At 45.7% G+C, this 13,806-nt stretch overlaps 1 protein-coding gene across 2 annotated transcripts in view; it reads right to left on the bottom strand.

Annotated features, from left to right (window-relative positions):
- The window catches only part of AGBL4 (AGBL carboxypeptidase 4), a 795,252-nt gene extending 783,536 nt beyond the window's left edge, over positions 1-11,716 (bottom strand). For both annotated transcript variants that reach the window (XM_043964632.1, XM_043964633.1), the window contains exon 1: positions 11,489-11,716. In XM_043964632.1, coding sequence (XP_043820567.1) covers positions 11,489-11,522 — 34 coding nt within the window. In that variant the 5' untranslated portion in view covers positions 11,523-11,716. The remainder of the gene's footprint in view (positions 1-11,488) is intronic.
- Between the last annotated feature and the right edge of the window lie 2,090 nt (positions 11,717-13,806).

Raw genomic sequence — 13,806 nt, 5'->3', positions numbered from 1 at the left:
AGATGGAAGCAACAAGATTTGGCAACTGACCAGATATGGGGGTGATGGAGAAGGATGACTCAAGGATGAAGGCCATGAACCTGGGTGACTGGCAAGATGGTATCTTCAGCAAAAATAGGGAAGTGTCTGAAAGAGGATAGGACTTGGGAGGGGGGCAAAGATAGTGAGTTCAACTCTGGACATACTTGGTTTGAGATGTCTCCAGGACAAAATGATAATGGAATAAAGCTTAAGAAAGAAACTGGGGCTGGTTTATAGATCTGGGAGTCAAGGGCACAGTGATAATAATTAAACCCATGGAAGCTGATTAGGTCACTGAAAAAACAGAGAGAAGAGGAACCAGGGAGTGCTTTGGAAGACACCCACATTTAGAAAATGTGATATGGATAATGCTTCATTGTGAATTCTGCCAAATATTCTATACACACACACAAGATATATTACACATTAGAAATTTTTTAAAGAGGTAATAAGTTGTATAGTTGGTTTGTAAATACAGGGTTCCTAATATTGTGTGTGTGTGTGTATATATGTGTGTGTGTGTTTTGTAAACCCCCAAGGCAATTTAGTATACTGCTCATATTCTTTTAGATCTACTCATTAAGTGCTTACAATAACTTGAATAACTATTATTCCCCAAAGATCTAACTTTAAAATTGTTATGTAATTAAAATTTTAAAATATAAAAATTTATTCCATCTATAACTATGGAAACTCAATATAAAATTCTAATTATAAAATAATTAAAATATTTTATGTAAGACATTCTATAAGAATTTTTTTAAATTGAGTAAGACCTTATAAGCTTACTATTACATTTCTTTATTTTACAAATTTGTTGAATATAAACATTTTAATGAAATAAATTATAACTTGGAAGATATTTAACATAATATAATAATCATACGTAAACAATTTCAATGTATAAATTGTTTGTTTGAACAAAAGTTTGTAACATATATAGCTTTGCTTTTAACAATGTTTATATATAAACTAACCTTTGTAAAGAGAGACTTTCTTCAGACTTGAAGACGTGTTCTCCTTTTCTTCCACCACTAGTTCACTGGCTCTACTGTCATAGAAATTCTACTAAGCAACTTAGCCATGTGGCCAGCCAGTTCATCTGAAAATCCTCCAGGCTGAAGAACAGTAACATAAGCAGATGACGAGTTCACATCAGAAAACAGACTTAATACTACAATGAGAGGCCATACAAGGTTCATTTCTGCAGGACATTTATAATGGTCCATGATAGTTTCAAGATGGCTTATAACACGCATGCCCAGCATTGACAGTTTTCATACAACCCAACATTTGTTCTGCAACAAGAAACATTTATAACATCCTGATCATGTAATTACACAGCTAATGAGGTACATTTACATGGTAACAGAAGGAAATAAGGGAGCTATTCTGGTACAATGTACAGAATGCAAATGAGGGCATGCACGTCCATCTAACATCTGCTGCAAACTGATCTGTACTCAAATGTTGAACTTTTGCAGCAGTTTGGAAACAATTTGATGACAGGTTGAGAGACTGCAAGAACACATTGTGCTCAGTCAGTAATGGTCAGAATTTCATGTAATTGCTTAAGAAACACCAAAATCACTGTGCACCTGATCATAACAATTTCAAAGTGCTGCAGAGATAAACCTAAAATGTTTCAAACATGAACATAATGTAACAGAGAAAAAATATATCTGTAAAATAATCGGGCAATTCTTGACTGCTTAAGATACCTCTAACGACCTTTTAGCATGAACTCCTTGGACCATTGTCTCAAGCCACTAAATTGAAACTACTAGTATAGGTCAATAAATTTAATTATCTTATTTTGTCCCTCAGTAGTTTGCATGTCACTACAAATATAGTCAAACATTCAGGACCAGAGAGTTGTTTGCTCTGCCAACCCTGTTGCAGCTCACCAAGAAAAAAACACCAGACTCCCTGATCCCAGACGTAGCATTTTATTATACGAGCCAAATGAAGTGAAGTGAGACCAGGTAAAGATTTTAATAAACAAAGCCAGACAAGGGGGAGGCAAAAAGCTTATAGGCTTTTTAGTGATACTGGAAAAGAAAACATCAATAATATAAAAATTAAAATCAGTAATCTGAAAACATTAGGCTTATAAAGGAGAATACAGAGTTCAGTCATTTTGTGATTCTACGTGAACCTATTTTTTAAAATAAATTTGATCCAAATCACTAGACTTTGAAAGCATGTTTTATTCAACGCTGATACCTCAACAGGAAAGAAGAATTCTCACAGTGTAGGTAGTATGTTTCTCGGGGGTGATGAGATAAGGGAAAAAAGAGTGGTAACTTTTGTGAACCTGAAAGAGAAATTTTAAGAACACATGTCCTACTTCTTCTCATCCAGGTCACATACGAGTTTGCTGAGGAATCATGGGACCACTGGTTATTAGAGTTACAATTGTCCCTAGGGCTCATCAAACCCAAGGCTCCCATTCTACAATGGTCCTTAGAGTTCATCTAGTCCAAGACTCCTATTTTACAGATGAAGAAGCCCCCCTCCCCCAGGGAAAGTGGTTTTCATGCACACATTAAGCACAAAATAAATAACTGAATGAATTACACAGAAAATATGCACAAATGCAGGAATGAATGACCAAAAGTAATGACATTGAAAATGTATTTGAATATTGACCTCATTTCCTCTTTCTGTTCTAGCCAAACCAAATTATTCTCCATTTGAACAACCAGACCTTAAGACCTGCCCTACCACTACCCTTTAGGACCATGTCTCACTATCAGTCCTACAAGCTGCACCCTAAGAGCAGCAGGCCTTGCCTTCTTCCCTGCAGCCTAGGTATGCTAACTCCCCCATTAAAATAGAAGGTTCTTGGGGCAGCTAGGTGGCACAATGGATAAAGCACCGTCCTGGATTCAGGAAGACCTGAGTTCAAATATGGTGTCGGACACTTGACACTTACTAGCTGTGTGATGCTGGGCAAGTCACTTAACCCTCATTGCCCCAAGAAGGAAAAAAAAAGGTTCTTGAGAGCCAGGCCTAGCTTGCCTTTCTATTTATACACCCACTGCTTACCACAGTGCTAAGCACTTTCTCAATAAAGTCATTCGTTCATTCATTCATTCAAAATAAGTCCTAGAATCTGGATTAGAACTTAAATCTCCTGATTTCACTATGCTAAACTGCCTCTTAAAGAGTGGACTTGAATCTCAGCCAATATCTCTGGTGAGTCACACACACACAACACCCAATGTCTCTGCACCCAGGCAAGTCACATTTTCATTTAAAAAATAGCCAATATTTCAATTGTCTATTCAGTCCCTTCATTGAAGAAAACCAATCAATTCAAAATACACTAATCTTACCACCATGAAGATTACCAAGTAATCTTACTCCCACTCAAGGGAAGATCCAATCAATTCAGTGAGTCTTAAGGTTAAACCCCAACCACACATAAGCCAAGATCCCAAAGATCCTGCAGGCTCTCCCAAAAGTCAACTCTTAACTCTCACCTGCTGGCAAATGCTGAGAAATCATCTGCACATGCAACCAAGGTGATAATATCCATAATGAATTATGAAAGAGACTTCCTTTTACACAGCTGGACTCCACATTATCAAGACTGAAATCTACCACTGTACCCCTCAACAAGCCACCCCAGAAATCTCCCTTAAGATCAATTCCTTTTGAATGATCACCTTTGATAAAATCACGATATTCTCAGTTCAATGCAATGAAATATACCCTACCATTGGAGGGAGAGGGGATTAAGAATTAAGTAGTAATAATAATAACAATCACTGTCTTTCTTATTGAAGGCAATGAGGTGAGGAGTACTCAATACATAACTGGATCTCAGAGCTTATGAATGTAGAAGTTCTCTTGCCATCTACTTACAGCCCATCCATGCCTGCCCAACCTCAGCAACTCTTTGTCCACGTGCCCCTGCAAATTTGTCATAGGACATCAAATGCTAAGCATGAGAATATGCTGGTGAAAATCTTGAAGGCTTCTAAGAATTGTTGCAGGCCAAAGATAACGGGACTTATCTATAACAAGGACTTAGCTTATACTGACCTGAATTGCCCCCTACTCCCACCCCAAGGTGCCTGACAGAGCATGCCCACTTGGTCCCTGGTTTTCTGCTCACATGGAGAGGCAGCTTTAAAACCTAGTATGAACAGTTAGATCCTAGACTTCTCAGGCAGACAAAGGCAGAGCTAGAAATAAGGGGAAAAACAAGGGAAATTTTTGTTAGGGATGGAAGGGACTTCAAGTATGATAGAACCCCCCCCTCTGATTTTACAGCTAAAAAAACAAAGGGTTCAAAGACTTGTCCAGTCTCTCCTTAGTAAGTGGGAAAAGAGGGACTCATGCATATCCTAAAGGGTTATTAATGTTCCTCGTGTTCACCCAAGGGTGATTTGTCCTTAGCTGCCTCTCTCCTGACTGACCTCACTGGGGCTCTCTTGTGACAAAGGAAAACGCCCAACCACAAGGAGCATCGCACATTCCACATGTGCAGCCCACCACCCTCAAGGAGGGGAAGACAGAGGCCACAAAGGGGTCAGGGCTCCCTGGTGCCACTTTTTCATTCAGTACCCCTGGAGTGAGCTCACTGTGACACAGGCATACATAGCTGTCTCCATGGCTCTCTGGCCTGTGTGCCATACAGGAAGGCTGGGCCCAGTTCTCCACCAGAGCCAAATTAAACCAGCCGTCTTTCTTTTTTTAAGTACAGTTGTATTGGTGTCCTTCAATTTGACATTTCACAACATACCCCTCCCCTTCCCCCTCGCCTGAGTACAAATGGGGGGGGGGCAGGTCAACAAAATTAACTGACCCAAGGAAAAGTCTGACATTCTATGGTGGGTTCTGCACCCACAGTCCCCGACCTCTGCAGAGAAGGAGAGGCCAAGCTTGGTCATGACACCTCTGCACTTTTCTTTCTGAACTTCCTTCCAAACTGGACTTAAGGCCAAAATCTTACATTTACATCCTGGCCCTGATCTTACCAGCTGTGGCAAATAATTGGGGAAAGGCAGTCCCTCTCTCTGGGTTTTAGCTTCCTCATCCATAGAATGAGACGGATGCCTCACATTTCAACACTATTTTATGGTTTACAAAGTACTTTTCTCACAACAGCTGTATGAGTTGGGTAATGTCACTGCCATCCCCATTTAACAGATAAGAAAAATGAGGAAAGGAGAGGTCACTGTGCCCAAGGTCCCATAGCTAGTCGGTGGCAGGGCTGGGACTCAAACCCCAAGCTGAGAGCTCCGACCATAGCCTTCTTGAATGCTAAGTCGCCCCTAACGAGAAGAGCTGTCTTCCAGCTCTGAGCGAGGATGACCAAGCCACCGCACAGCAGAGCCCTCCTGGGGAAAGCAAGGGCAGACAAGGCTGGGGGGAGTTTCGGTGTTGCTCCTCTTTCCCCGCCTGCAAGGCTTGCTCTTCCCCATAACTTGGCTGCCCAGGAGAGCTCCCTAGAAAGTCGATTGTGAGGAGTCTTGAGGCGCTGTATACATTCCAGGATCCCCCTTGAAGGCCCTTGGAGGTTGGTTCCACTGGCATCCAAGTAGGTATATTGGGAAACCTATTTCTCGGAGAGTGGGAACAGATCCTGTTAGGTAGCATGAGTCTGTTAAACCATTCAAGAATAAGACCTACTCTGGGGTAGCTAGGAGGCGCAGTGGATAGAGCACCAGCCCTGGAGTCAGGAGGACCTGAGTTCAAATCCAACCTTAGACACTTAACACTTACTAGCTGTGTGACCCTGGGCAAGTCACTTAACCCCAGTTGCCTCCAAAAAAAAGACCTACTCCAAGGGAAATTCCAGAGAGGGAGAAAGGAAAAAAACAGATGATTATGGATGAGAGCCATCCAGGATACCTAAATGCAATACGAAAGCCCGCCTGCCCTACCCAGAGAGGTATCGTCTAGAGAAGGATGGATAGGCCTGTCTGTGAAGCTTAGCTTAGGAATTGCCAAAGGAGGGTGTGAAGTCTGGCTTGACACATTCGTTATGCAGCAGCAAGGTTAGAAGAGGAATTCAGTTTGGCAGGCTTCGTAGTTAGCAGCTCTGGCATGGAGATGATCTGTGACGTCAGACAGGTGTTTTTATGGACTACCTGCCTGTGGGCTTGCCAGAACTACCCCTGGAAACAAAGTCTTGGGGAGGGGAGCGGTGGACAGTAGGTGGGCTCTCTACTCTTCCTGGTAACAAACGCTTGCCTGGTTATAACTCAGAAAGCAAATAATTCAATGCTGAAGCCTATCACATCGTGGGCCAAAACGCCATAGATTGCATGCACTGTCTCATGGAGGATGAAGAAGCTTCGGTTCGAGCTTCACAAGTGACATAACTGCCAGCGCCGGCCCGGAGGACCTCTTGGGGCCTGTGCAATGCTCAGTTCATGAGGCTACTCTCAAGCCTTTCCAATGGGAACCGAGGCTCTGAACCACCCTTCTCCAAGGACTCAAGTACAAAGGCTGGATGCAAAACAGGAACCTCTTGTCTGTCCTCTGAACAGGACGAGTTCCCCAGCATCATTCATTGGAGATGACATTGAGCCAAGATCCCGGGATTGAAGCCAAACTTACATTCAATTGCTCCCAGACACACAGACATTATCAAAAGATGGTCACCATCACGCGGGAGGGATGGTAACATGAAAGAAGGTATCCAGGCCAGCCTTGTGTAATCTGCAATAAAGCCAGGCCAATACACTACCTGACGTCACCGTCATCATCATGGACCTTTATGCAGCATTTTCATGTTCACTAAGGACTCTGAGGAAACTGGACAAGAAGGTTTCATAACACCAAAAATGATTTCAATTTCTAAGGACGTGTCTAGATAGATCTCCAGAATTAGCAAAAAGGGAGAAAGAAATGATTTACATTCTAAGAGCGACTCCTCCTCCAGTCTATTAGGAAACACTGGAGTAGAAGTGAGTGTATTGTTTTTATTTAATTCCTATAAAAAGGAGCCGCTGGTCTGGCGGCGTGTCCATCAATAAGGGCCTAGGAAGGGGCAATACAAAGATAGAACAGAAACAGCTGCTGTCCTTGGGAAGCTTCCCTTCCATCAGAAGAGACACACGGAACAAGGAAGGAGCCGTTTTCAGGAAGGGCGGCAGCAGAAAGCAGGCTTAAAGAAGCCCTGGGACTGAAGGGGGCACTCGGGCTGTAACTGTGTGTGAGGCAAAAGCAGTGACCAGGGCCCACCCTGACATGTGTCTGCCGTTTCAGAAGGAGGACTGGGAGGAAGACACTGTCCTTCCCTTCAGCCAGTCAGTCATTCAACGCGCACTAATTAAGCTCCAACTATGGGCCAGCCAGTGTGCTAAGCAACCAGTGCTACCCTCAGGGAGATTTCATTCTAACAGCAAGACAACCCACCTATATTAAGAATATCCAGACTAACAGAAAAGTTTGACATGGTTGCACATGCATGACCTCTATCAGATTGCTTACCATCCATCGAAGGGAGGGGGAAAGGGAGGGAAGGAGGAATAAAATGTGGAACTCAAAACCTTCCTAGGTTGTTCAGAGTTTTAACGGCCAAACAGAAGAGTTTATATGGGGGGGAGATATTATTTAAAAAGAGAATATCCATAGGGGCAGCTAGGTGGCGCAGTGGATAAAGCACCGGCCCTGGATTCAGGAGTACCTGAGTTCAAGTCTGGCCTCAGACACTTGACACTTACTAGCTGTGTGACCCTGGGCAAGTCACTTAACCCTCATTGCCCTGCCAAAAAAAGAGAATATCCATATGCCCAAGGGGCTATAAGGCTGTGCATGCCCTTTGACCCAGCGATATCACTTTTGGGTCTTTTCCCAAAGAGATTATAAAAAAGGGAAAAGGACCCACATGTACAAAAAATATTTATAGCTGCTCTTTTTGTGGTGGCAAAGAATTGGAAATTGAGGGGATTCCCATCAATTGGGGAGTGGCTGAACAAGTTGTGGTATATGAATGTAATGGAATTCTATTGTGCTGTCAGAAACAATGAGCAGGAGGAGTTCAGAGAAACCTGGAAGGACTTGCATGAACTGATGATGAATGAGATGAGCAGAACCAGAAGAACATTGTACACAGTATCATCAACATTATGTGTTGATCAACTGTGATAGACTAGATTCTTCTCACCAATACAACAGTACAAGAAAGTTCCAGAGCACTCATGATGGAAAAGGCTCTCCAAATCCAGAAAAAAAAAAAGAACTGTGGAATATGGATGCTGATTGAATCATACTATTTCTTTTGTTTTTGGTGCTGTTCTTTTTCTATTTTGGGGTTTTTCATCATTGCTCTGATTCTTCTCTTATAACATGACTAATGCAGAAATGTGTTTACTGTTATTGTACATATATAACCTATATCAGATTACCTGCTGTCTTGGGGAGGGGGGAGGGAGGGGAGGGAGGGAGAAAAATTTGAAACTGGAAATCTTATAAAAACAAATGGTGGAAACTATCTCTACATGTAACTGGAAAATAATAAAATACTTTTATTTTTAAAATACCAAAAAATAAATAAAATAAAAAGAGAATATTCAGATTATATACAAGATAGTCAGGGGAGAGGGCATGGGGGACAGCATGTACAGAGACACACAGCCCACAGCCCAATCGGGACTGCAGAGTGTGGGAAGGGGAGTAATGTGGAAGAGAGTTGGGCTATACAGAGCTATATCGGCCAAACAGAAGAGTTTATAATGGATCCTGGAGGTAAGCACCTGCTATGTGGAGGCCAAACCCACTTAGTAGCAGAGTCTGTCTGTAATAGACATGTGGGCATTCAGCACCTTGGGGCATATATCCGGGGAGCAGGGGCAGCAGTGCAGTGTCATGCAGCCAGATGGGAACTCCAATAGAACCCATCTCCACAATTACTTCAGTGAGGGGCGGAGGAGGGGCCAGCCCTGGCCTTTGGGGAGCATGCCCTTGGTAAAGAAGGAAGCCAGTGAGAAGATGGTACAAATCAGGAGATGTTATTTGTTTAGTCCCTAACAGCCACTGGGTCCCCTATCCACCCGTGAGTCAGAGAAGGAGGGTTTTCTTGGAGCACTGTAAACATTGGTGGAAATCATTTTTAATTATAAGGGCAACAAAAGGCTAATTGTCTGTGCACCGCCCCCTCCAGCAAAAGCTTCCCTCGGAGGCTGGGTCAGCCAGCATCGAGCAGGCAGAGCCTCTAGTCTGACCAATGTATTTCCTTATGGTCTGGAGTCGGTCCTCCCCCTGACTTGCCCTGCTGAATCCAGGACCCAGAAGCTTCTTGTTAGCCCTGCCCCAGGTGGGCCAAGATATCAGGGGCCACGCTCCTCCCACTTCCCCTGTCCCTCTCTCAGCCACCACCACCAGCTCTGAAGTGGAAGGGGCCTGAGCGACGGGGTCAGCAAACGTTCTGTGTGCCAGGGGCTCTGCAAATGCAGCCGCTACCCTAAGTAAGTTCATGTTCTAATTGGTGGAGGTGACTTGTCCACCACACACACAAAACAGACGGAAGAAAACCTTAGGAGGGGAGGCCTGAGCAGCTGAGGACCCCGGATGAGGAGGGAGAGGGAGAAGACTGGAAATGCCCAAAAGAAGGTTTCCAACTGGATCTTGGCAGTGTCAGAGACAGGAGAGATTACTGAGTAGGAAAGTAACCTGGTCAGACCCAGGCCTTAGGGAGATCCCTTAGCAGGTGGCATGGGAACCCCAAGCCAGCCCAGCATGAGGTGAAGGGGGCCTGGGTGTCAGTCAGAGAAGGGGGTGCACTGGAAAGATATGTTAGGGACCGGAAAAATTAGAGAGAGGGACTAGTCCATGATGACGATACATGGTGGCACCCTGGACACTAATATGTTCAGAAGGAGGAAGGAATTAAGCATTAATGCCATTCCTACCGCGTGCCAAACATTCTGCTAAGCACTTTACAATGACTATTTCATTTGATGCTCAAAAGAACCCTGGGAGGGAGGCATCATCACCACCACCACCATCATCCCCAAATTACAGCCAAGGAAACTGAGGCAGGGGTTAAGTGAATCGTTCAGGGTCATTGTTCAGTCCTGTCCCACTCTCCATGACCCCATTTGGGGTTTTCTTGGGAATGATGCTGAAGTGATTTGTCATTTCCTTCTCCAGTTCATTTTGCAGATAAGGAAAATGAGACAAGCCAGGGTGAAGTGACCTGCCCAGGGTCACACAGCTTGGAATTGTCTGAGGCTGGATTTGAACTCAGGTCTTCCTGACTCTAGTCCACACTCTTTATGATCTATCCGCTGTATCACCCGCTAGTGGGTTGGAGGGAAAAGAAGAAGTCTCCTTTGACATATTGGGAGGAGGCAACAGGAAGAGAATGTAATATGACCTTGGAGGGAGTTGAAGACACGACAGACTCTCCCCAACCCCAATCAGCCAATCACTCCCATTAGTGAATCAGTCATTGAGCATTTATTAAGCACCTCCTAGCTGATAATATAGTAGGCACTTAAAATAAATGCTGGGTGACTGACTACTTCAGAGAAGGGTCCAGGGGTCCTAGTGAAGCCCTTCCAAACTTAAGCTTGATGGGAGCATTAACTATGACAATGGCTCAGGGAGCCCCCTCTCCATTCCTGCCCACTCCCCCCACCCCTGCCCCTGGCTCATGTCAGAATTATTCCATTTATTCTGTGTCCTGGACCCTTCTGACATTGGACAGTGAGCTCCTGAGGGGGCAGGAATGGCATTTCTGCCTTTCTTAACACAGGGCCCAGCACACAGTAGGTGCTTAGTCAGTGCTGATGGTAGTTCTTGCTGAAGTCTCTAGACCCCATCATGGAACGATGAAATAAACACACACAACTCAGGGGGTGACAAACAGTTCTACTGAAATGATCGTTTCAAATGAAACTCTACAAAACAGCCAGAAGAGCATCAGCTGACCACCTACTGTGCGCCCAGGCAAGACAGGCAAAGGGCAGCCCCTGTCCTCCAGGAGCTCACGCCCTAATGAGAATGAAGCCCCCTCCCTCCACCCCTGTTTTCTCACCTGCTCCCCACTTCAGGAGTTGTAGCCCCTCCCCCACTGCCGTCCTAACCAGTGCCCTGGAGAATCCTGGGCACCCTCGTGACCAAGTGACCCTACCCCACCCACGTGACCCTGGCACCTCCACTTCTCTTTCCCAGTGACCTAACGCGACCCGACTGTCACGCGTGACCCCCATGACCCCAGCCTCCACCCCGCCCCTTTACTTCACGTGACCACGACCCCCGTGTCCCTTGACTCCTAGTAACCTCATCCGACCCCAATCCCCCATTACCTCTCCCCTCGTGAATTCAGGTGCCTCTGGCCCCCCCACTGTCCCTGGATGACCTCGCGTGACCCCAGTCCCCCATTACTTCCCTGGCATGAACTCACGTGACCCCAGCACCCCATCAGCCCTCCCCACTGGTGACCGTGGCAGGGTGCGCACACGCACACCCACGGCCACGCGCGCGCACGCTTACAGACCTGCCTCGGACGCGGTCTGACTTCGCTCCGCCATGATGGCTGTCCCTCGGTCTCGTCCAGCGGCTCCTCGTCACGCGCGGGGCCCTCCTCGCGACACGCGACACGCGCCCCCCAGCCGTGCCCCACGCGCCCCGCACAGTTCCGTTCCGCGTCTGCCCCCGCCGCGCGCCCCCGGGAAGATGCCGCGCGGCCGTTGCCTAGACGACAAGAGGTCGCCTGGACGAAACTCCGCCCCTGAGCTCCGCCCCCTGGCGGAACGTGCATGGAGCCACGCCCCCTCTCTCACTGCGCCCGGCCCTAGCCACGCCCTTTATCATGGCCCTTCTGCCTTCCCTTCCGGGGCCGCGCGGAGGACTGTAGCCGAGGCTCCTCCCCTCAATGTAGCATGGTTCCGCCTCTAGCCCCGCCTCTCCCGCCCTCCCCTCTCTAAGGAACGGCTCTACAGAAAGCTCCCAGGGCTCCGCCCCCAGCCCGCTCCCTTGTCCTTCCTCCCACCTCCCGCCCCGCCCTCCTGGACCTTGCTCTGCCATGGGCTAAGAAGGTAGCTGCACCTGCACAGGGTGCAATACCTTGGACCCCAGCAATGCCTAGGAGGGGCCGCAGCCTCTTGAATCAGAGCACCTGGCTTCAAATCGTGGCGCTTCTTTTGCCTGGCTCCGTGACCCTGAACAAGTTCCTTCCTCTCTCTCGGCTTCAGTTTCTTCATCTGAAAAATGGGGGAGGAGGTTCTCGAGTTGTCCGAAGGTTGCAACTAAATTTGCTAAAAACAACCATCAATGAGACCGGGAAGGCGCCTTAAAAAAAAAAAAGTGATTCAGTGACATCCTCCCCACAGTCACCTAACCCTCTGTTCAATACATCCTCCCCATCTCTGGGCCTCAATGTCCTCATCTGTAAAATGTGCTGAGGGGCTGATCTAGAGCATTTGTGAAGTCTCTTCTACCTCTAAATCTGCAATGGAGGGATTTCCCTCACGTGGAGCCAGGGTTGAAACTCCAGTCTCCAAGCTGGGGATGTGAGATTGGCGCCCCAGGAGATGGAGCCTAGGGACTCCTTCTCAGAATCATGTTTTTATCTAAAATAAAACTTACAGTATTAGAGTATTCCAACTGCCTTCTAATTCCCTAGAGAAGCAGCTAGGTGGCTTAGCGGCTAGTGTTTACTTTGGAGTTAGGAAGGTCTGAGAGTTCAAATGCAGGCTCAGAAGCTTGCTAGCTGTGTAACCCTAGTCAAGTCACTTAACCTCTGTCTACCTCAGTTTCCTAGACTGCAAAAGGGGGATATAAAAGCACCTTCCTCCCATCGTAGTTGTAAGGATCACATGAGAAAATGAATGTAAAGTGAATTGCAAATATTCAAATGCTCCACAAATGCTATTATTATTTATTAGTCTCCCTGCCTCCAGTTTCCCCAATCCATCTTCCATAGGTGGCAAAATGATTTTCCTAAGCAAAAGTCTAACCCTATCACCCCATCACAATCAAAATAACCAACAAGGTACTACTGTACCCCCATAACCTGATCATAGAGGTGATAACACATCTCAGTTGAATCAACCAGAGATAGGAACTGTTAACGCGGTACCTAGACCTAGACACCTGCACTGACTAATCAATCAAAAGCATTTCAAGGAGGTATGAAAAGCATTCTGTTCAGATTGCTTCCTTCAGCTAAAATCTTATCTTTTACAGGAAGCCTTGCCCAGTCCCTCTTAATGCCAGCACCTTCCCTCTGTTGACTAACTCCAATTTACCCCGTCTATATTCTACATTGTCGTTCATCTGCTGCCTCTCTCATTAGCTTCTGAGTTCTTTGAGCAGAGGTTTTTACCTTTTTTGTGTCTCCAGAGCTTTGGCACATTTTTGGTGTTTAATAAAAGGCTTATTGACAGACTCAGTCACACACTGTGAGTTTTGTACAAAACCAGTTCAAACTAGTTCTTTTGGTGGCATTTGAGTGTCTGACATTAAAGAAGAGAAGGCCAGCATCATTCCAACCAAGCTCTTAAGATTGTGAATATTTTAAGGAGGATCAATTTCTAAAGACTTGGTTACTTAGATCAATGCAATGATTCATGACAACTCCAAAGCATGATGAAAAATGCTATCCACCACCAGAGAGAGAACTAATGAACTCTGAGTGCAGATTGAAGTAGACTTTTTAACCTCTCTCTATTTTTCTTGTTTTGTGTGTGTGTGTGTGTGTGTGTGTGTGTGTGTGTTTGGGGGGGGTTGTTTTTCAACATGGCTAATATGAAAGTAGGTTTTGCATAATGTCACATATATAATAAATAATCACATTGCTTACCTTCTCAAGGG

The sequence above is a fragment of the Dromiciops gliroides genome, chromosome 4 (genome assembly GCF_019393635.1).
Source record: "Dromiciops gliroides isolate mDroGli1 chromosome 4, mDroGli1.pri, whole genome shotgun sequence".
Taxonomy (NCBI): Eukaryota; Metazoa; Chordata; class Mammalia; order Microbiotheria; family Microbiotheriidae; genus Dromiciops; species Dromiciops gliroides.
Note: the sequence above shows the minus strand (reverse complement) of the source record. Positions and strands in the feature narration are given on the sequence as shown.